Source organism: Portunus trituberculatus, chromosome 12, assembly GCF_017591435.1.
Source record: "Portunus trituberculatus isolate SZX2019 chromosome 12, ASM1759143v1, whole genome shotgun sequence".
Lineage (NCBI taxonomy): Eukaryota > Metazoa > Arthropoda > Malacostraca > Decapoda > Portunidae > Portunus > Portunus trituberculatus.
The window spans coordinates 609,585-630,896 of NC_059266.1; the positions used below are offsets into that span (position 1 = coordinate 609,585).

General features: G+C 43.3%; 1 protein-coding gene across 5 annotated transcripts; it reads left to right on the forward strand.

Annotated features, from left to right (window-relative positions):
- The first annotated feature begins 64 nt into the window (after positions 1–64).
- On the forward strand, positions 65–10,739 carry LOC123502912 (methylmalonic aciduria and homocystinuria type D homolog, mitochondrial-like). 5 transcript variants are annotated; one of them, XR_006674265.1, is made up of 10 exons: positions 88–298; positions 1,496–1,608; positions 2,982–3,141; positions 3,383–3,588; positions 4,250–4,382; positions 4,504–4,640; positions 5,105–5,324; positions 8,863–8,990; positions 9,165–9,247; positions 10,356–10,739. XR_006674265.1 is itself a non-coding variant. In XM_045252199.1 (8 exons), exons 2-8 carry the CDS (start codon positions 1,597–1,599, stop codon positions 6,056–6,058), a joined length of 960 nt encoding a protein of 319 aa, XP_045108134.1. In that variant the 5' UTR covers positions 65–298; positions 1,496–1,596; the 3' UTR covers positions 6,059–8,656. The 5 variants fall into 5 exon arrangements, 3 of the variants coding, with proteins under 3 accessions (XP_045108134.1, XP_045108136.1, XP_045108135.1); XR_006674266.1 differs by having other exon boundaries at positions 10,359–10,739; XM_045252199.1 differs by lacking the exons at positions 8,863–8,990; positions 9,165–9,247; positions 10,356–10,739 and adding an exon at positions 5,967–8,656 and having other exon boundaries at positions 65–298.
- The last annotated feature ends 10,573 nt before the right edge of the window (positions 10,740–21,312 follow it).

Sequence of the window (21,312 nt, forward strand, 5' to 3'; positions counted from 1 at the left end):
AGAAAAAAAAAAAAAAAGAAACAAACATAAGATACCAAACATTCACACAGAGACTGAGATAACACGCAGGCCTCACAAATAACACACATTTAACAACAGCACAATCCACTGTCACGAGGACAATACCAGTCCTTTAAAAACAAACTAAAGAAATTACACTATAGCAAGTACCGAGATGAACAAGGAGCCGAAGTGTAGAGTACCCGAAGGTGGAGAGTTGAAGGCTGCCAGCTGGTCCCTTCTCTGTGGCTGTGTGGAAAACTACTGTGATACTTGCTGAGACGCTGTGAGGCTGCCAGTAAGTATATGAGAGAGTGCATGGGGGGTTGCGGAGGGCTGTGAGGTGAAGGAGGTGGCAGTAACGTGTAGTAGAATTGTAGTTGGTAATGTTGATTTGTGGCTCAGAATTAGATCTGGAGATTCATTTAAGGTCAGGCACTTTTTGTTAGTCTACCTATGTCTCGCTTGCCATTGCGTCATGGTGCTGTTTCCGTGTGTCAGAGTGAAGTGAGAGGTGATGAGGTGTGTGCGTGTGCATTAATGTGTCTGGTCAGTGTTTTGGGGGGGCGGGAAGGGGATTACCTACGCGGTGTGGTGGTGTAATGTTGTGGAGTGGAGGTGAGAGGTGAGGGAGTGTTTGTAAAGAGAGTGTGGTGTGAAGGAGCCATGTAAGTGAGGATCATTTCACGACTTTTGTTGATGTGGAGTAGGAAAAACTTGAAAGAAAAGAACATCACATAGAAATTAATGAACAAACCTGCAGTGAATGGTTGTTGTTACTCTGGTTGAGGAGTGGTGGGTCAGAAGTACCACATATATATATAGTCACAAGTCTCGTAAACGACGGGAATCTTAGCAGTAGCATCTCATATTCTTAACTCATTCCTCCCTAGGCACAATAAGCCTGAGGACCTAGTGGGAGTGATGTTTGATGTCAGCACTGTGAATATTTTCCTACTTTGTTAGATTCTATAGGTTAGGTTATCCTGGGACACAAAACCCTCACTGTGGTGCTTCACTCCCTGAACACCACCTCTGTGTGTTCTTTTCTGTCTGTTTACATTCTAAAGTCCTTTCTAACTTTGAGGCTGCAGTGATGTCATGCATGAATTTAAACTTTTCACTTTGCCACAATGTCTTAGTGATCTCACCATGATGCTGATTCTCTTTGTCAACCACTGTGCCTTGCTTACTATAAGAAACTACAATGAATCTGGTGCACACATGTTATTTGAAAGATAAACATTGTGTCTTATCACCTTCTGAGATATGGGTTATGTTTCTTATAGGTGTAGTTATTCATGTTCCCTGTATCTGTTAATAAGATATTGGAACTGAATTGAGAATGAGAATATCTGTTATAAAAATTGTCCTTTTTCTCTGTCTCTCTCTTTCTTTGTCCCTGTCTCTCCTAAAAAGATAAATAGATAGCAGTGATAACATCCGTGCTACAGCCACAGTTTGTCATTGACTGTTGAATGTGTCACTCCTCCAGAAAGTAAGACGTGTTGAGTGAGCCAGCAAGGAAGCATCTCAGCTCAGCCTGTTTGTCCATTGAAGCACTTCTGCCACCAGTCTTGCAGGGCAGCTCTAGTGATGGCAGCTCGGGTAAGTGCCAACTCTTGCTTTATTTGATTGGTGTTATTGATTTTTCATACATGTGTTGTGTGTGTGTTTGAAAGATTCTTTTTACTGAAATTGTATTATGTATATGTTGCAAGAAGAAATTAGTTAGCTATGTGAGGTATTAGTCATAAAGTAATAAATTGTAGTTACATGTGACTTTAATGAAATAAGTTTACTATTTTTCAAGTTACAAATAAGGTGTTTCTTGACTTTGTTCCATTGTAAGAATGCAGAATTTCATATAGTAAAAATAAGAATAAATATCTGGGAATGCCTTGGAGAATATTCCTGATTCGTTGCCTTGGTTGGCAGTTATGCTCAACCAAAAACCATTCTTGATCCACGTTAGAGAACATGTGACCAAGAAACCCTTAACTTCAAACACTTGAGCTCTTAACTTTCTTAAACAATGTTGATTATCAAATAGAAATGAGCATCTTGACAATCTTCTTTAACATATTTGAAGTGCGTCTATCAGTTGTCAGATGCTGAGGAAATTGTATAAGATTTGATTTCCTGATGCTATCAATGACACCACTGATAAGATGCATCAGAAAAATATGAACAGCAGATCTTAGTATAAGAGATAACAGATAACTGTAAGATTAAATGTACGTAAATGATGGTGCTGCTCTCAAGTGTTGAGAACCAAAAGGGCACATGTAAAACCAATACCGTATTACTTGGCAGAAAAATATTGGTTTGCACAACACTGCTTAACTTGAGATGAAATTGATACTACAATTCATATACTGACAACCAAAAGAATCAGGGAAAATACAAGCAAACCAAACAGCCCAGAACTAAAAACCCGTCATGTTGCACAGCATTGGCCTCTGTCTTGTGGGTGACTGACACTGGTGAGGCTCAGCTGTGAATTAGTCCAGTTGTGAAGTGCTCAGAGCTCAGGCTAGTGTTGTCTGGCCTGGGACTTAGGGATTGGCATAGTTCTTGATGGTCTTACTTGATATGAATCCTGGTTTGAGTCTCTCTATCTTTCCTTTCCCAGGTTTTCCATTGTTCTTTTCTTATCACTGTCAGAACATCAGCCAGTCAGTCCTTCTCACCTCTCCAGAGCTGCTGAGCCTCCTTTGTTCCTTGTTCGGAGTCACAGAACTTGAGTATTAGCCTAGTTTGAGTCTCTCTCTCTCTCTCTCTCTCTCTCTCTCTCTCTCTCTCTCTCTCTCTCTCTCTCTCTCTCTCTCTCTCTCTCTCTAAGTCATCCATTGCTTTTTTCTCAGTACTGTCAGAATATCAGCCAGTTAGTCCTTCCCACCTCTCAATAGCTGCTAGTCTTCCTCAGCATCACAGCACCAGTATCACCCAACCAGTCAGTCCCTCTCTCATCTCCACAGCTGCTGTACTCTGGCGACCGTGTAGTAACAGTTTCAGCGAGGAGTCTGCGTTCGCTGTGTGCCGGCCGCAGGTTATTCTCCAGCCAGGGCAGCAACAACTCCAACGAAGCCACCCCCTCGCCTGATGTCAAGGAGGTAGCCACAGGTACTTGCACTTCAGGTTTGTATTCTGTAGTGGCTTGTTTAGCTGTGGGAGGTTGTAAAGTGCTCCTCAGATTGTCTCCCATTACTTTTACTTAGTTCTCTACTTCAGTTTCATTGTCTAGTATGTATGAGACTAACCAGACTATGAAATGACAGTGGAGGATTAATGTTATTTTTTGTTTTTTTCCTTGTATTTCTCAGGCAGTGTACTGATCATTAAGATAGATTATTAGTTAACATTTGCTATCATGCCACAGAGCAATTGGACACATGGTTGGACATCCGAGCAGGTATTTTTGGCCCCAGTGACCAGCGACTGCCCCTGCCCGGCAATGTGGGGCTGAGTCAACACCTCGGCACCCCCACCCGTGCCCCACCCCCACCACAGCTCACCTCTGTCCTGCCCCGAGCCCCCATACCCGACATTCTCACCTACAAGACCAACCACGAAAACCAACTGCAGGTATGACATGCTTGAAGTGAACCTCTTCTTTCCTCTTCTTTCCTGCTATCCTGCTGACACCTGGTGATGAGTGCAGTTTTGGTGCAGCAGGTCAGCTATCTGGTTGCTGACCTTGACACTGTAGTAAGGGTAGGATGGGTCTCGTTTCTTTCACAGAGGCCAAATAAGGCTGAAATGTGAGGTAGTGTTTGTGAGTGTGTTGGCTACAAAGGGATGTCAGTGAGGCATACAGATGACCTTGTGTTCCTATCTTATCTTTGTCCTTGTCTTAGTCTAAAATCTGACCACCTGTCTTGACTGACCATCTCATCTTGTTGGCCTCACTTCAGCCTCCCCTGCTGGCCTTACTTCACCCTGGCCTGCTGGTGTGAAGTTGTCTGTTATTGTTTTGGTGTCAGACATCAAAGTAGTGAAATATAATTTACTGGTAATAACATTAATAGGTTGTTTGTGAAATAGTTTTCCAGCTTTTGAGTCGTGTACTACTCTGTTATGTAAGATGTTCTGTTCCTAAGAAAACTCAAGCTAAATTGTTTAGGGAAAGTATAAAGTTTAAGTTCATCCACTACTAAATACTTCTTTTACTTCAACATAAGTGTGTGATGCAGCACAGCAAAGTGGCTTGTGTTTCCATGTAAACCAGTGCACTGTTTTGTCACAGGCGCTGGGTCAGTGCAGCCCTGAGGAACTGCCAGACTTTGAGGAGTCCACCAAAGCAGCCCCTGCCATGCCTCCTCACCCTGCCGACGTGCTGGAGTGTAAGGTGCAGAAGTGCCCTGACCTCATCAAGAAAGGTGAGCCGATGTGCCTAGATCTCGTCAAGAAAAGTAAACACATATGCTGGGGTCTCATTAGGAAAGGTGAGGCAGGAAACTATCGCATCCTCTAACTCACAACTGATCTGTGTGGCGGCAGACTTCCTGGACCTGTTTCCGGGCCGCAACCTGAGGGATGGTCCACTATCTGTGGTGACGCTGAGCCAGAGGACCAAGCACGACATGAGCTGCTGGTCCGAGGACATGGAGAATGAGAGGGAGGAGCTGCAGCTTTATGTGAGTGGCAACAATGGAGTGTGTGGAGACTGGACAGAAACTCATGGATATTTCTGTTTTGGCTGCACCATAAATGAAGTGCCAGGGATTGGGAGGCAGAATAGATTAAGATATGTTAGCTTTTACATTTATTTTCATTCTTTTTAATAGAGTAAGGAACATTTCTTTTACATACGTTACTACTCTGTTAGTCGTGTGAGAAATTAATATTGGACAATGGTGAAGTTAGAGATGATTGAAGTTCTGTGATCTGTCATATTGTGCTTGTTGTCTTTCTTTTTTTCTGATCTCAAAGAATGACATTGGACTTGATAATCCTGCTCCCTCACATGTAATGTAATCTCATCTTTTTTGTTACTGATTTTCACACAAAGTAGTAATGACAAAATTATCAGAATATTCATTAATTTACCTAACCTTATCTTTCCTAGAAAAGCATCATATTAATATTACCTTTCTCTCAGTTTATCCTTGCTGCGGAGGATATCTGTGCCATCCTACAGCGTGAGGGTTACTGGGCGGACTTCATTGATCCAGCATCTGGCCGCCCTTTCCTAGGCCAGTTCACTAACTCCACACTCTTCGAGACGGACGAACGTTACCGCCACCTGGGCTTCCGAATAGACGACCTGGGATGCTGCAAGGTCATCTCTCACCGTAACTGGGGCACACACGTGTTTGTGGGTGAGTTGCCGCAATTCCTCTGTGTCTGGTGTGTTTTAAGGTGATGGAGTATGATAGAGTAATGGGTTGTAGTGGCTCACAACACTGGCTTCAAAATTCTTGGCTGGGTGGAGACAATTTACATGTGTCTCCTTGCTCACTGTAATTCCTGTCCATTTAGCAAAGAATTGGCGTGGAATCAATGTTGAGGAGTTGTGGTCTTGCAGTTTTGCAGTCACAACAGGATTCCTTAAGCCATTGCAGTGCTGTGCATGGCTTCATCTCCCTAACTGTTGGAGGAAGACTGTGTCATTCATTGGCCACATGTCAGCTGATGATTTGTGGTGTACCAAAATTTTCTATTGAGCTCTGCCTTCCAGCCTCCACATTCCTTCTGTCCTTCCACATTTCAATTTAATCAGACATCACATTTTATTGAGTGGGAATGAATGAGGAGTGGAGATAAGAAAGCTAAAAATTTATTGATTGACATGCTGCCTGTGTGAGCATGTTAGTGTCATGTTTAGGACTGCCATGTGTCAGCTTGGTGGCTTCTTGCAGCTTTCCTTATTTTCTTATTCTTATGTTGGTCAACAAAAATAGTTTGATGAACATAGTCCTTCTGGCTAAGATGCCGTCATAACCTTGGTGTGTTGCTGGCAGGTGCCATCTTCACCAATGCTCCCATGGACTCTGAGGTGCTGGAGCAGGCACTCACCAAGCACGAGAGGAGCCGCTCCCCCACTGAACACTAACCCCAGCATGGGTTAGTGACTCTCTCCACCCTGTTGTCTGTGATGCCGAGCTGAAGACTGCTGTGGCATGACTTGCCTCCTGTTACTATCGCTGCACTGTGCTGCAGAAGAAGACAACTTTGGCTGTCTACTTAAGGAAATAACTTAGTTGGGCAATGTTAAATTTTTAGTTTTGCACCAGCTTGACCTAAAGTATTTAAGTGCTTGAAGTGGCTCATGTTTTGGCTTGCTCATGTTAGGTTTGCGGCAGCACAGGAAGGAGAGTAGAGAAGCAGCAGGGAACCACTGTAGTTTTCATGCTTAGTAAAGGTGCTGCCACCCAGGCATAACCCCAGCAGTGTGATGCTCCTGTTGCCTGCTGGGGAAGGGAACCACTTGCCAAGGAACAGTGCCATCTTGAGAGCGAGTGCAGGGAATTCCTTCCCAATGCTTGAAGAGACATGGGGCATGTGGTTGTAAATGTGCAGTATTGGGCTGGCACCTTTAGAATGAGAGCGTGATGGTTCTTACCGTGTGATATCAGTCCACCAGGATTGTTCTCTGTAGTGTTATTATGTACATACTGTAAATGGAGCTTAATCTGATGTGAACTTTCTGTGTATCTTGCCAGTCGGTGTGAAGAGAGAACATTCTATCATGATCTGTCCTAGTAAGTAATTCTTTGCAGATTACATCCGTTATTCTATCTCGATGATTTACGCAGATTGTTTTGACTATCATGTCTCGGTGATTTAAGTCTTTACGATCAAGTCTACTGTTTTTAACATTATTGTTGATATCAGTCAGTCATCAGTCACTCATTTGTGCAAAGGGACACTTGAGAAGGAAATATTGTTGAAGCAAGATAGAATGTGGCACTGGATGACTTTTTTTGGTTACTTAGAAAACTTTTATGTGAAGTAAATGTACAAAAATATAATCTTCCAGTAGCACGGTACATATATTTCCTCTCAGGTGGGCAGGGGACCAAGCCTGGGCTGCTCACCTGTCTGGTTCATTAGTGTGCACATCCTCAATGGTTACCAAGATGACTGACCACAGCTTAGTACAAACTCCACCAGTCATTGTCAGCACTGATGTAATCTGTTAGCTCACTGGCTCCAGACCTTTGTGGCATTGTGTCAGTGCAGTGGTGAGGCTCCTGACCTGCCTCTGTGGTGACCCCTCCTACCATTCACCTCAGCTGTGTAGTGATAACCCCTCCCACCACTGAACACTGCAGTGTGAAAGTCACTTCTCTAAGCAAGTACACATCATCATTGTAGAGGTGTCTTCCCCCTGCCACTCTAAACCTCAGTGTGGTGGTGACCACTGCCAGCCACCGTACACCACCTCACCCTCAATCTCACACATGTAATGCACACCGAAGGCTTGTTGGTGATGACTGGTGACACATTGATGCCCGTATCTCACGGTCACGTATACCCGCGACAGCGTGTCGCGCGTCTGGAATATTGACGACCGCGTCGCAGAAAATGCAGATTTTCAGAGAACGGCAGGTCATCGGGAATGATCCAAGACCGTTGTCCATTTCCCTCGACTGGAAGACCGTTGTGGAAAGACTGTAATGAACATACTCCACAAAAATACTGAAGTATTTTTTATAATGCTTTATTTGGCATATATCATCAATATAATGCTGTAATTTTTCATAATTTGTATACCCATCACTTATACGATATTTATTAATTACCTACAGATAGTATCGGATTTTGTTTTGATTTGTTTACCACCACAAGTGCTGGACTAGCCACCTTCGCGTCCAAATCCTTACCTTCCTTTTTAATTTGTTCTGCTCTTGCAGTGCAATTCCATAAAGTCCAACAGCTAAGACAGCGTGGTCAACTGGGTCCATTGTGTTCAGTGGCGCTCCGCCCGGGTTTGTTGTTGTTGTGGTGGTGAAGGTCTCGGATGGAAGATCAACGCTGTGTGCTATGTTTCCTGCGATCTGATCGTCGAACATACTGGTCGCGCGACACGCTGTCGCAGGTATACGTAACCGTGTGATACAGGCATAACAAGGTGTGAAGAAGTTTTCTTCAAACACTTTTAAAAATTGAAAAAATGTAAATTGGAATCAACGAGATTTCAAGTTATTTCCTTCACTTCATACATTTTCAAGATATTTATTTGTAAATACAATTTCTGTATTATGGAATTAGGATGAAAACTAAATTATTTTATTGGTAACTTCAAAGTTTTGCTGTGCTTCACACTCTTTAGCACGAGTATTACCTCACCACAGACAATATCATTATTACTCTGAACTTGGACATCCTCACACTCCCCGTGAGGAAAGTAATGAACAATATACTTATTTCTTATTAAGTAACTCTGGAATATCTAAAATTCTTTTCAAGTAGCATTTCTGATTGTATTTTTCCGTTTCACTTTTCTCTGTGAGTCTGTGAAATGTCTTGAAGTAACACAGCCTCCCTAGCCAGTGCAGTGTCCACAGAGGTGAGGAGCTGCTGTGCCAGGACCTGTGAGGCAGATGTAAGGTTCATGTACAGAGGAGAGTTGTTCATCCTAGTGTGAGGCTACAACCAATCTGTGTAGCAGTGAATGAAGGAGAAAAGTAAATGTATATGCATCATTCCAGGGAGTTTTAATGTCACTGTCTCATGCTGACTTTAGGTTAGTTGTCAAGTGAAGGTGATGATTGGAGGCAGCAGAGATCAATGATAACAGTGAGTTGAAGATTGTATTTGTTATTGTTTATTATAATTCTCTCTCGATATACTAGTGCCTTATTAAGAATGGAAAACAAAAATCAGTGGAATAATGCTGTGTTTATTTCCAAGAGTCTCATCATGCTGCTGAGGGAGGCACACCATGGCTGGCAGATCAGTGCTGGGAGTAGTCCATGGCCAGGAAGAAAGACCCAAGTGCTTTTGAGAGGAGGAGAGACAGAAGAGGAGATCAATGAAAGGTAAATGGAAGAGACAAAATTGAAGGGGAGCAACAGGGCAGATGAAATGAGTACTAATATGTAATTTTCTGAAGTTACTAAATAATCATCTCATTGTTGGTGTAGATGTGAGCAAATGTGGTATGTAAAAGGTAGAGAAATTATATGTGCTGCTAAGGTGGTTTATTGTTGCAGGTAACAGAGCACAGCTGGGCTTGAAGGACTTCCTCAATAGGTCCACAGGGTGAATGTGAAGGGAACGGCAGGAAACACGAGAGGTGAGAGGACTTTGATACCAATTCTTAAGAGCAGGGAAGGGATTGGGGAGGAAGCGAATAAAGGTAGGGGGAGGGAAGGGAAGGTGAATAAAAAGGTAGGGGAGGGAAGGTGAATAAAAAAAGGTAGGGGAGGAGGGAAGGTGAATGAATAAAAAGGTAGGGGGGAGGGGGTTAGGGTTAGTAATAAAGGTAGGGAGGGTGAATATAAAAGGTAGGGGAGGGGTAATAAAAAGGTAAGGAGGGAAGGTGAATAGGGAGGAAGAAGGGTAGGGGAGTTGGGGATGAAGAAGGGTAGGGGGATGGGGATGAAGAAGGGTAGGGGGATGGGGAGGAAAAGGGTAGGGGGATGGGAGGGAAGGGTAGGGGAGTTGGGGATGAAGAAGGGTAGGGGGATGGGGATGAAGAAGGGTAGGGGGGATGGGGAGGGAAGAAGGGTAGGGGGATGGAGAGGGAAGAGGGGTCAGGGGAGGAAGAGGGGTCGGGGAGGAAGAGGGGTTATAGGGGTTGGGGGTGAATAATGTGGATGGTTGCAGTTAAATGATACTCGAAAGACTCTCCGGAGAAATATAATTCACATCCGTTGGGAGGGTAGGGGATGGGAGGAAAGGGTAGGGGATGGGGAGGAAAAGGGTAGGGGTTGGGGATGAGGGGTTATGGGGTTGGGGGTTGGGGAGGGAAGGGGATTTGGGGGTTGGGGGTGTGGATGGTTGCAGTTAAATGATACTCGAAAGACTCTCCGGAGAAATATAATTCACATCCGTTGGGAGGGTAGGGTTGGGAGGGTAGGGGGATGAGGGGGTTATGGGGGTTGGGGAGGGAAGGGAGGATTATGGGGGTTGGGGGGGTGAATATGTGGATGGTTGCAGTTAAATGATACTCGAAAGACTCTCCGGAGAAATATAATTCACATCCGTTGGGAAAAAATATATAAAAAAAAAAAATAAATAAAATTTAAATAGTTGAGGAGTCTAGGACTTTGAACACACAGCAGCTCATGTACCAGCACCAGCCAGCCAACACTGAGTCTTACACACTTGTTGCCGACAATAAACATGAATACAAATGGAATGAGATGTGAACGCCATCTTCTTTCTCTTCTCTCCCTCAGCAGCGTGGCAAAAATCTCCTGTTCCTTCTTCCTATGATGTGTGGAGGTGTGCGAGGGACCATTTCCTTTTCCTTCCTTTGATGTGTGGAGGCGTGCGAGGGACCAGCAGCAGCAGGACGGAGTGGCAGGGTCTGTAAGTCATAAACAGACCAACTCAGAGGATTCGCCAATATTTCATAATCAGTTATTATTGCAGTATATAGGGTAAATGATAAAAACAGCCTTCCCCTGTCTTCCCTCCTTGCAGTTGTTTCCTCCCTTCCCTCCTTAGGTTAGTGCCGAGGACCATGAGCAGGAGGACAGGCTGACCAGGACTTGGAGGAGACTAGTAGCACCTGTAGAAATCACAGGATGCAATAATTAAAATAAAATACTACGATAAAATTTTCACTTATTCAAAATCCAAACCTTGATAAAAAAAAAAATTACTGTTGGAATCTGTTTTTGACCCATGAAAACTTTTGAGAATCCTTATTATTTATTATAAGGGAGGCTTGCTCACCTGGAATGTGGCTTGGATAACACCAACAAACTTACCAGCACACTTGCATGACGCTCCCGAGTCACCTAAAGATACTACAACTTACTTAAAACCTTAGATAATTTCTACTCCTAAATACACAACAATTTATGATATTTACTCTTAAGATGCATAGCGAGTTACATTGTTCTGAGTCCACAACAGTTCCTATTACTAAAATCTACAATAGTTTCTCATTTTTCCATTACAATCCACAATGACTTAACTTCTTCCAAAATTCTTAAAACCTGCCATCCAGAAAACTCAACAATTACTGCAGTCGATTGGAAAGGAAAGGTAAAGCTTTGAAAAGTTTGACGGCATACTCCATTACGTATTTAACCGAGATCCACCTACAACCCACCACCACCACCACCACCACAGCAACACCCTTGAGGATACATGGTGCGACAATAACCAAACAATAAAAGTTGAACACTTCTCTGAAACGCTTCCATTTCTCATGAGTTACTCTGTCGCTTTTCTCAGTTCTTTCAGAGTTGCTGCAGAAACTTGCTAGACTTAACAGGACCATCCTAATAACTTCTGCTGGATATATTACAAGTCGAGTAAGTTTTTTTTTTATTTATTTATTTATTTTATTTTATTTTATTTTATTTTTTTTTTTTTTTTGCCTATAGCGCCTGTAGGCTCACTTTATTTATAGTGATACTCATATTAGGGCCCATATCACCACCCGAGCTCATCTTGGTTGTAACCACCGAGAACCTTGGTATCATGGTGACATGTAGGTAACTTTAAACCGCTCGACAAATGGCAGTGTTTATGGTTGTACGTGGTGGGATTCGAACCTACGCGTGGACGTCTGCCCGATCCCAAGCTCACTACCTTATCCACTACACCGTCTCCCTAAAGATGCTGAAATGAATACTTTAGTTTACTTAGGATTGAAAGCTTACATGGTCCTTATAAGAATGTTACTAGAAACGAACACAACTGAAGACCCAAATAACTTGAGCTAGATGTATTGAGCAAAAATGTCACTACTATGTTTATGGATACAGTCAATTGGTTAGTTTCAGGTTACATAATCCTTGTTAGTCTATTACTGGAAAAATTAACACAATTGAAGACCCAAACAGCTACATGTTTTAAGCAATAAGTGGCAATACGAGACGCAAGAATGAACACGGTCAATTGGTTAGTTTCACGTTACACAATCCTTGTTAGTCTATTACTAGAAACACGAACACAGCTGAAGACCCAAATAACTTGAGCTGGATTAAGTATGTGAAGCAAGAAGTAGCAATACAAGACGGAAGTGTATTTATGAATACTGTCAATTGCATGGTTAGTTAGGTTCCAGTCCTTGTTTAACCCCTTTAATACCAGGACGCGTTTTCATATTTACTTTACTTACTATTTGGCGATTTTATACAGCTTGAGAAACGTGAGATTAAAATAGTGAAGACTGGCCATTAATCTTTTGACCCTTTAGACCCTTCCTAATGTAAATAAATTAGCTTAATCACACCAAAAATTCGTGATAAAAATGCGTTCCAGTACTGAAGGGTTAAACTATTACTAGGAACCGAATACTGAATGGAAAACACCCCGAATAACCTCCGCCAGATGTGTTACAGCAAGTTGTGATGGCGCATTGGATTAAATGTTTGTGAATCCTTGTTTGTTTCAGGTTAGACGCGACATATATGTTTTGAGGCTTGAGGGTTTAGTGAATTATTGAGAGGCATTCTGTCCAGGTACGGTGTGCATAGTTAATGGGGCAAGGTATGGACAAGGATAGCACCGCCTCTTGGACCTAAACCAATATTATTTACGACTTGTTATTGGCTTGTCAGTTCAATTCGTGCTGTTAAACGTTTTGTTCTCTCGCCTGGAATGTTTTCAAAGGTCACTCTGGTGTTTGGGAAAATTATATTATTTTTACTTTGTTCCGTTTAAAGGCGCAGAATTTTTATTTTATTACCACAAACTACCCAAAGACAAATTATTTTAAGTGGATTCTGTTAAGAGTGTGATATTCTCATCAACCTATTGCTTTAATCATGTTAACTTTCTTTAAACTTCCAATGCGTTCCAATCCCCTTTCATCAGCCTTATAAAAAGTGTAAAATTTTTGTTAAACTATCGCCTGCATCATGAAAACTCTCCTACTTTTTTTCCAGAGCACGTTTCTAATGTAGGAATACCTGTAAAACTATCACCAGCTCCATAAAAACACCCTTGAAGTACAGTGTTCCCCAGAGCACGTTTTAAGTGAAGAAAATCAAGAAAACAACCACGAAATCCTAATAAATCCAGTATAACTTGTTAAGTCGATAAACACCACCGAAAATTAGCTCACAGATAAAAAGAATAAATAATAATAGTAATAATAATAATAAAGGCTAAAATCCATAAAATTCATCATAATCCTGGGTAGGTTTGTGAATCCTAACTATCAGGTGGTGGAAGGGCTGACAAGTGTGAACAGGTGAGGGTGACGCTCCGTGTTGTCTTGTGCGCCTGGAACTGATGCGACACTTCTGAAATATTTAATTTACTTCTGGGGCCACGCGAGGAGGGTGAGGGGCGGGACGTGCAGCTGAGGGAATACAGAAACACTGCGTAAATGAAACAGACGTGGGGTGAAACGCGTGAGCGAGGATAATTCTAGAGCGATAAAATGGTGAACAAGACTCAGCACGAATAGAAGGACGACATGCGTGAAGAAGACAGAGGAGCCGAATAGACGATGGAACTAAAGTGTAGAGAAGACACGAAGGATTGGCAAAAGAAAAAAATAAAGATAAATAAATAAATACAAATGAAAAAAAATAAATAAATGAAAAGAATAGAACGTCGAGGATAGATTTAAATACAATGAGAATGTCGATATAGGTAACAGAAACCGTGTAGATGACGAAGGAGACAGCATAGTTATGAAAGAGGAAAGAATAAGCATGAGGCAGAAAGATATATGAAACTTCTGCACACCACCTCCACTACATTCAAAACATTACTTAGTTTCTTTTTTTTTTTTCTAATCAAATTTATACGGGTTTCTACAAATATTTTATGCTTCTAATAGCAAATCAAAACTTCTATACTTTTACCAGGAGAAACATGCCTTTGTGAATCCACCTTGTCATCTGTGGCCTTTGAAAACAGTCGTGGGTCCAGCAAAGCGTTTCAGAATACGGGGCTCGCTGAGATGTGAGGAGATCTGCAAACACGAAAAGAGTGAATAACAAGTTCGTAAAAGCAAGAATAAGGAAACCGATGCAGGTCACAAATCAAGAGAGAATGCATGTGAAAGAGGAAATCTGTAAGCACGAGAGGGAGAATCATGAGGTGGCTTAAATATATGATGAGGGAGACGAGGGTTCAGAATGGCCAAGGCTGAATTGATGGATGAAAAACGCAGGACGTGAATGCAGGAGAGGAGAGAAGTATGGAATGAATCACGATCCTGTCTCATTTTCATCTGTGTGCGCTTGTATTTCTCGTTCTCCCTCCATATTCTTGACTTAATGATTCCCTGACCTTTCCCATAAGATCAAAGTTGCTCACATTCCCGCAGGTCAACGCTTCCTGCTCGCCTTCCCCTCACTCGTCATTCCCTTACGCATTCACCGTATTACAAGGCAGTGCCATTGCCTCAGACTCTACCGGGCATGCCTTACATCCTCCATGTCGTGTGTAGGCCAAGCACGTCTCTTCCTTGTTTGTGCTAGTTAATGAACTGTATCACTTACACGTCTCCGTTATTGCATGTCTTGAACACCTGACTGACAGTGTCCAGCGCCGGGCTACAGTCAAGGCCTGGCAAAGAGAGGCGTGCGTGCAGGCTGAGGCCAAGGCCTACTCGTGTGTGTGTGTGTGTGTGTGTGTGTGTGTGTGTGTGTGTGTGTGTGTGTGTGTGTGTGTGTGTGTGTGTGTGTGTACTCCTGTAAGATCGTATTGGCGGCACGATTTCCAGGGCGCTCAGAGGTCACAGCCACCTGCCCCGCGTGATGGACAGCAATGACGCTCGTCACGTGCGGTACAATTGACACGCGTAGCGGCGGAGGAGTGGCGGCACGCGCCCAGCGGCGAGTCTAGCGAGGCGAGGGACACACGCTAGGAGGTCAATGGCACAGCTTAACAGGGCAGCGGGGACACGCCGCCGCCTCCCCGCCTTGACGACCATCGCGGCACCGACACGCACACCACGTGGACAGCTTGGTGATCACCTGCCTTATCCTCTCAGGGAATGTGTGTGGGGGGACGGGGGGTGTCGTCATCTGGTCATTGCCAGCTTCCTCAGAAGGAAGGGTAAGGGACCTGCATGTGTATGTGTGGGAGAGGGGGGAGACTTCCTGCTGCTGTTGCGGCGGCAGCAGCAGCAGAACTGCAAGATAACAGAAGTTCCCAGACTGCACCACGCACCTGTTCCCTGCTGTCCCCGCCCTGGGTCAGCGGGTCACCAGGTCACCAGGGGTTACAGCGGAAACAAACCCGCCCTACCTGTTGTCAGCCGCCCGGGGACTCCAGCCCTGCGCCCTAAACCTATTCAGCTGCACTCGTTGTAGGAGGAACGTTAAGGGAAGAAATGCATCCTTCAAAGACCTTTAATAAAGAATGGTGCAAGCACAAACACCTTCCCGTCTGTACAGAAAACTATTGAAATTCTAAGTTTACAACACGTCAGTAAGTTAATGAACAAGTTATTTGGCTTCATCCTAAGTTCAACAAGAAAGCTTGAAGGTGTTTTGTGCTCCAATGTTATCAGGTCAACAACTCTAGTATTTAATCACATGCGGCCACCTACCCCACATACTGCTGCTACTATTACTGCCACCACCACCACCACTACTACTACAACTACCACCAGTAGTAGTAGTAGTAGTGCTGTTACTGTTGCTGCTGCTAAGCATCCACTAACACAGTTAACAGCCACACATGGGGGCAACACGAGTCGTCTGTGTAAAGCGCCACAAAGACCATCGTGTATTTACAGAACAGTTACGTCAACTAGAGCAATTACATCAAGCTGTTCATGAATCCACGACATAAGTTAGCAACAGGGCGGGCAGGCGGGCAGGCGCCGCGCTGCTGCTGCTGCTGGTGGTGGTAGCCTCTTGGGCATGAGGCCATGCAGAGCCTCACGCCACGCGAGACGAGAAGGTAAAGAGGTGGTGGTGATTCCATGGCAGTCGCCACGCGTTGCGGGGAACTGATTGCACATGTATAAACATGCGACCGGTCTGCGGTCGCTGACTAACAAAATACTGATACACTCGTCGCTAGTCCGCGCTCCTGCCTCGCTAGTGGCATATGCATATATGGTGCAGGTGGCCGGTGAGGGATGGGTGGCGGGAATGCCAAGACTGGTGTCAGGGCGCGGCTGTGTTTAGGGGGTATGTTGGGGGTGTGGGCAGTGGATAACCGAGCTTGTCACAATATGGCTATGTTAAATTTCAGTCTTCAGCTTTTACTGCAACAACTATTCCGCCTCATCAACAGACAACAGCCTCTGAAAAACAATCTAGACAAGAGAACACGCGGCGATATACGAGGCAATGACAGCCTCCTTACGAGCATCACGCCAGTCTTCAAAGCTTCGTGTGAGCACTGGAGAATACCTGGCGCTAAACACTACCGCTACCTACATCACAGATACTCCCATGCCACCACACCTCAGCCTCCAGAGACGACCCACACACCGACACTCATTCCCCGCGGACTGAGTGAATGGAGACTCGGGATAAAGGGGTAGATTATCCAGGTGCTCGGGGATTCAGGTGTGTGTAGGAAGGTTGGTAGGGAGGGAGAACACAAAAAGAGTAAAATAAGGCAGGACGTAAAGACATATGGAGACAAAAAAGAGAGGAAGATAGACAAAGCCATCCAAGAACTATAACTGGGTGAGTGTGTGTTTGCGGTGCGTTTGGGGTGGATGCCTTAACGTGGGTGAACGTATGTTTTAAGTGTGTGTGTTCGGGGTGGGTTTTGATATGCTGGTGTGGGTAAACGTGATTTCTAGGTGTTTGAGTGTGTTTGGGGTGTGTTTTGGTATGTTAGCGTGTGTGAACGTGTTTTAGGTGTGCTAGAGTGTGTTTGGGGTGTTCTGATATATCAGTCTGTGTGAACGTGTGTTTCAGGTGAGTTTGAGTGTGTTCGGGATCTGTTTTGGTATATGTTAGTGTGTGTGAACGTGTTTTAGGTGTGCTAGTGTGTGTTTGGGGTGTATTTTCATATGTTTGAGTGTGTGAACGTGTTTCAGGTGTTTGAGTATGTGCTGGGATGTGTTTTGATATAGTTGTGTGAAAACATGCACTTGAATGTGTTTGGGTGATAATCATTAACGTTTCCAACTCTTACTCGTTCTGCAGTAGTGAACAAAGACCACGCTGCATAACTAACCTGACCTGACCTAACCTAACAACGTAACTATGATAACGTAGCGAAGTCACCTCACACTCCGGAGCTTCAAATACGTGTCGCTGCTTTTAGATTAAGGCTTCACAGGATATTGCGAATCATTTTTTAACCCAATACTGAAATACTGTGTTGTTTGTACGTATGTGTGTATATCGCCAGAGAGAGAGAGAGAGAGAGAGAGAGAGAGAGAGAGAGAGAGAGAGAGAGAGAGAGAGAGAGAGAGAGAGAGAGAGAGAGAGGCGTGTGCTTACCTCCATGCAGTTCCGCCCACTAGCTGCGCGCACCACGCCCCCTCCCCTCCTGTCCCCACACGCCCACCCCAGCCAGTCCCGCCCTCTCCCCGCCCTCCACGCCCCGCCTCGGCCACGCCCATCGCCGCCCACTGGCTACATACGCATTATAACACCTCCTCCTCCTCCTCCCCACCCACCCACCAATGCTCTCTCTCTCTCTCTCTCTCTCTCTCTCTCTCTCTCTCTCTCTCTCTCTCTCTCTCTCTCTCATTTTTATTTCCGTTTTTCCTTTTTTATTTACTTATCTTCAGTCACTCTCTCTCTCTCTAGCTTTCATTTTTTATTTCCATTTTTCCTTTTTTATTTACTTATCTTTAGTCACTCTCTCTCAATATTTCATCGTCGCCTTAACACAGGGAAGACATCACCACAGCTTATTCTCTCCCCTCTCTCCCTCCTTCCCTCCCCCAAACACCCAGCAACCAATCAACGCACTCACCCCTCACCACCTCGCCGGCGGCACCAGCGCTGAGCACACTGACACATTGAACACACACGCCGCTTAAATTGATCGGTTTATTCCGCAGCTGCAACGGGGTCAAGTAGCGCCGAGTTTATAATGTAATGTACGATAAAAAAAAAAAAAAAGGAAGAAAAAACAGATTAATGATACTGATAAAAATATAAACACTGAAAAAAAAAAAAAGAAATAATGGAATTTCAAATAATGGGAAAAGAAAATGAAAGTGAAATGAAAATACAAACGTAAACTAAATAAAATTAACTAAAAACAATAAACAGAGAGAGAGAGAGAGAGAGAGAGAGAGAGAGAGAGAGAGAGAGAGAGAGAGAGAGAGAGAGAGAGGGTGTGATGAGTGACGGGCGGGGAGAGGAGAGGAGAGAGGGGAGGGGAGACAGGGCGAGGGGGAATGGGAGGAGTAAGAGGGGAAATGATTCTGGAGTGACTAAGAGGGAGGAGGAGGAGGAGGAGGAGGAGGAGGAGGAGGAGGAGGAGGAGGAGGAGGAGGAGGAGGAGGAGGAGGAGGAAGAAGAGGAGGAGGAGGAGGCGAAAAATAATCAAATACGTAAAAAAAAAAAAAGATGAAAAGTGAAAAGATGATAAATTGAAAGGAAAAGACACATATAAGACAAGAAGAGGAGTGTCATAGTAAAGAGGGAGATAAAGATAGTGAGAAAGATGTTAAGGGGAAAGAGAGAATGAGAAAGTGAAAGATACAAGATAGATGAGTGGGGAAAAAAAAAAAAAAGGAATATGAAAAAAGAATTGATGAATTAAGATGCATATATATGTGAGAGAAATAATGAAACTAGAAGAAAGATGAAAATAGAGTAAAAAAATAATAAAAAAAGGAAGATTAAAAAGAAATAAATAAAAAGATAGAAAAAAAAAAAAACGAATTTAGGACAACGAAAGAATATCAAGATAGAAGAAAAATGAAGAAAAAAAAAAGTAAGAAAAAGAACTAGAACAAAACAGGTACATAGATAGAAAAGAGAAAGAAAATAAAGAAAGTAAGAGGAAGAATAAAAAGCGAGTCAAAATAATGAAAATATGAGGAAGATGAAAAAGAGAAAATGAAAATAAGAACGAAATGAGAAAAGTAAAATAATGAAATGAAAGTGAGAAAATTAAGAAAAATGAAAATAAAACAGGAAAAAGTGAGAAAATGAAAACAGGAGAAAGGAAAAAAAGGATGAGTGAAATAATGAAAATAATTGAGGATGAACAAAAGTGAATAACAAACGAGAAAAATGAAGAGGAAAGAAAAGAATGAGAAAAATAGTGAGATGAAAAAAAAATAATGGAAAAAAATTAAAACGAGTGAAAGGAAAATAATGAAGAGAAATAGGAAAAAAAAAAAAAATGAAGTGAAAGACAGAAGTGAAAAATGAAAATATGAAATGAAACCTAAAAAAAAAATGAAAAAGTGAGATGAAAAGAAAAAATGGAGAGAAATAGGAAGTGAGAAAAAATGAAATGAGAAAGACGAAAAGTGAAAATAAACGAATGATAAGAAATACGGGAAAAAATGAAAAGTGAAAGACGAAAAAGTGAAAATAAATGAAAATATGAAAGATGAAGCTATATGGAAAAAATATAGAACTCAAAGAAGAAGTGAAAGATGGAAAAAAATAAAAGAAAAGCGAGAAAAAAAATGAAATGATGAAAAGTGGAAATAAATGAAAATGAAAAAAAAAGAAAAGATACGGGAAAAAATATACACCAAAAAAAATCACAAAAAAGAAAAATGAAAAAAGGAAGAAAGTGAAAAAAAATCAAAAGAAAAATGAAAAAGGAAGTGAAAAAAAATCACAAAAAAGAAAAATGAATAAAAGGAAGAAAAAAGTGAAATAAAAAAAATCACAAAAAAATGACAAAAATTAAGATTAAAAAGTTAAACACGAAAAAAATAAAAACTAAAAAAAAGAAAAATAAGAAAACTGAAAAAAGTGAAAATAAACGAAAATATGAAAACTTAAAATAAAGAAAATAAAGAAAAAAACCACATCCCCCAAAAAAAAAAAATACTTACCACACCAAGAAGGAAAAAAAGACACCTGCTCAGTAAACAAGGGGCAGGTGCAGTAATTAGGGACGCCACAACAACCCCTTACCTGTCCCGTCCACTAATTACCTGCGTGATTACTGCTTCCAGAGGCGGGGCTAATATTTTCACACCTTCGGGAGGGACGAGAGACGAGGCGTGGCGAGGATGGAAGGGAGGGAGGGAGGGAAAGATGGAGGGAGGGAGGGAGGAGGGAGGGAAAGATGGAGGGAGGGAGGGAGGAGGGAGGGAAAGATGGAGGGAGGGAGGGAGGAGGGAAGATGGAGGGAGGGAAGGAGGGAGGAGGAGAGGAGAGAGAGAGAGAGAGAGAGAGAGAGGGAGGGAGGGAGGGAGGGAGGGAGGCAGGGAGGGAGGCAGGGGAGAGGGAGAGGAGGGAGGGTGGCAGGGAGGGAGGGAGAGGGAGGGAGGAGAGAGGGAGGAGGACGACGGGAAAGAGGGAGGGAGGAAGGGAAAGAGGGAGGGAGGGAAAGAGGGAGGAGGAGGGGGAGAAGAAGGGAGGGAGGGAAAGGAGGGAGGGAAGTAAAGCAGGAAAAAAGGAAAGAGCGGAGGGATGGGGGAGGGAAGGAAAGAGGGAGGGAAAGAGGGAGGGAGGGAAGAGAATGATGCAGGAATCCATAGACACGCCTGGAAAATTCAGGATGAGAAAGAGTTAGGGGGAAGAAAGGTCGGAGAAAAGAAAGGATGAGGGGAGAAGGATTAGGGGATTGAGGGGAGAAGGATGAAGGGAGAAGGATGAAGGGGAGAAGGATGAGGGGAGAAGGATGAAGGAATAAAACAAATAAGAGAAGGTTAAAGAATAGAATCGAATGGGGAAATAGAACGAACAAGATAAAAACGGAAAGTGGAGAGAAAGGGAAGAGAAAAGGAAAGGAAAAAAAGGAAGAGAAGATTCAAAAACATAAAAACAGAAAGGAAGGAAAGAAGACAAAGGAAAGAAGACAAAGGAAAGGAAGGGAAGGGAAGATGAAGAAAAGGGTAAAATGCACTAGACTGATTGGTTGCTGAATGAAGAAATGGTGGTGGTGGTGGTGGTGGTGGTGGTGGTAGGAGGGAGAGGGATGGGTAGCGAAGGTGGTTTAGGACGGAGGAAGAAAGGGGAGGAGGGGGAATGAGGGAGGAGGGGGAGGAAAAGATATGGAGGGTGAAGTCGACGGATGAGAGAGAGAGAGAGAGAGAGAGAGAGAGAGAGAGAGAGAGAGAGAGAGAGAGAGAGAGAGAGAGAGGCC

Coding starts and splice junctions, on each gene's coding strand:
- LOC123502912 (XM_045252199.1), top strand. Junction 4,641..5,104: donor GGGAGGAGCTGCAGCTTTAT/GTGAGTGGCAAC, acceptor CCTTTCTCTCAG/TTTATCCTTGCTGCGGAGGA. Junction 5,325..5,966: donor GGGCACACACGTGTTTGTGG/GTGAGTTGCCGC, acceptor TGTTGCTGGCAG/GTGCCATCTTCACCAATGCT.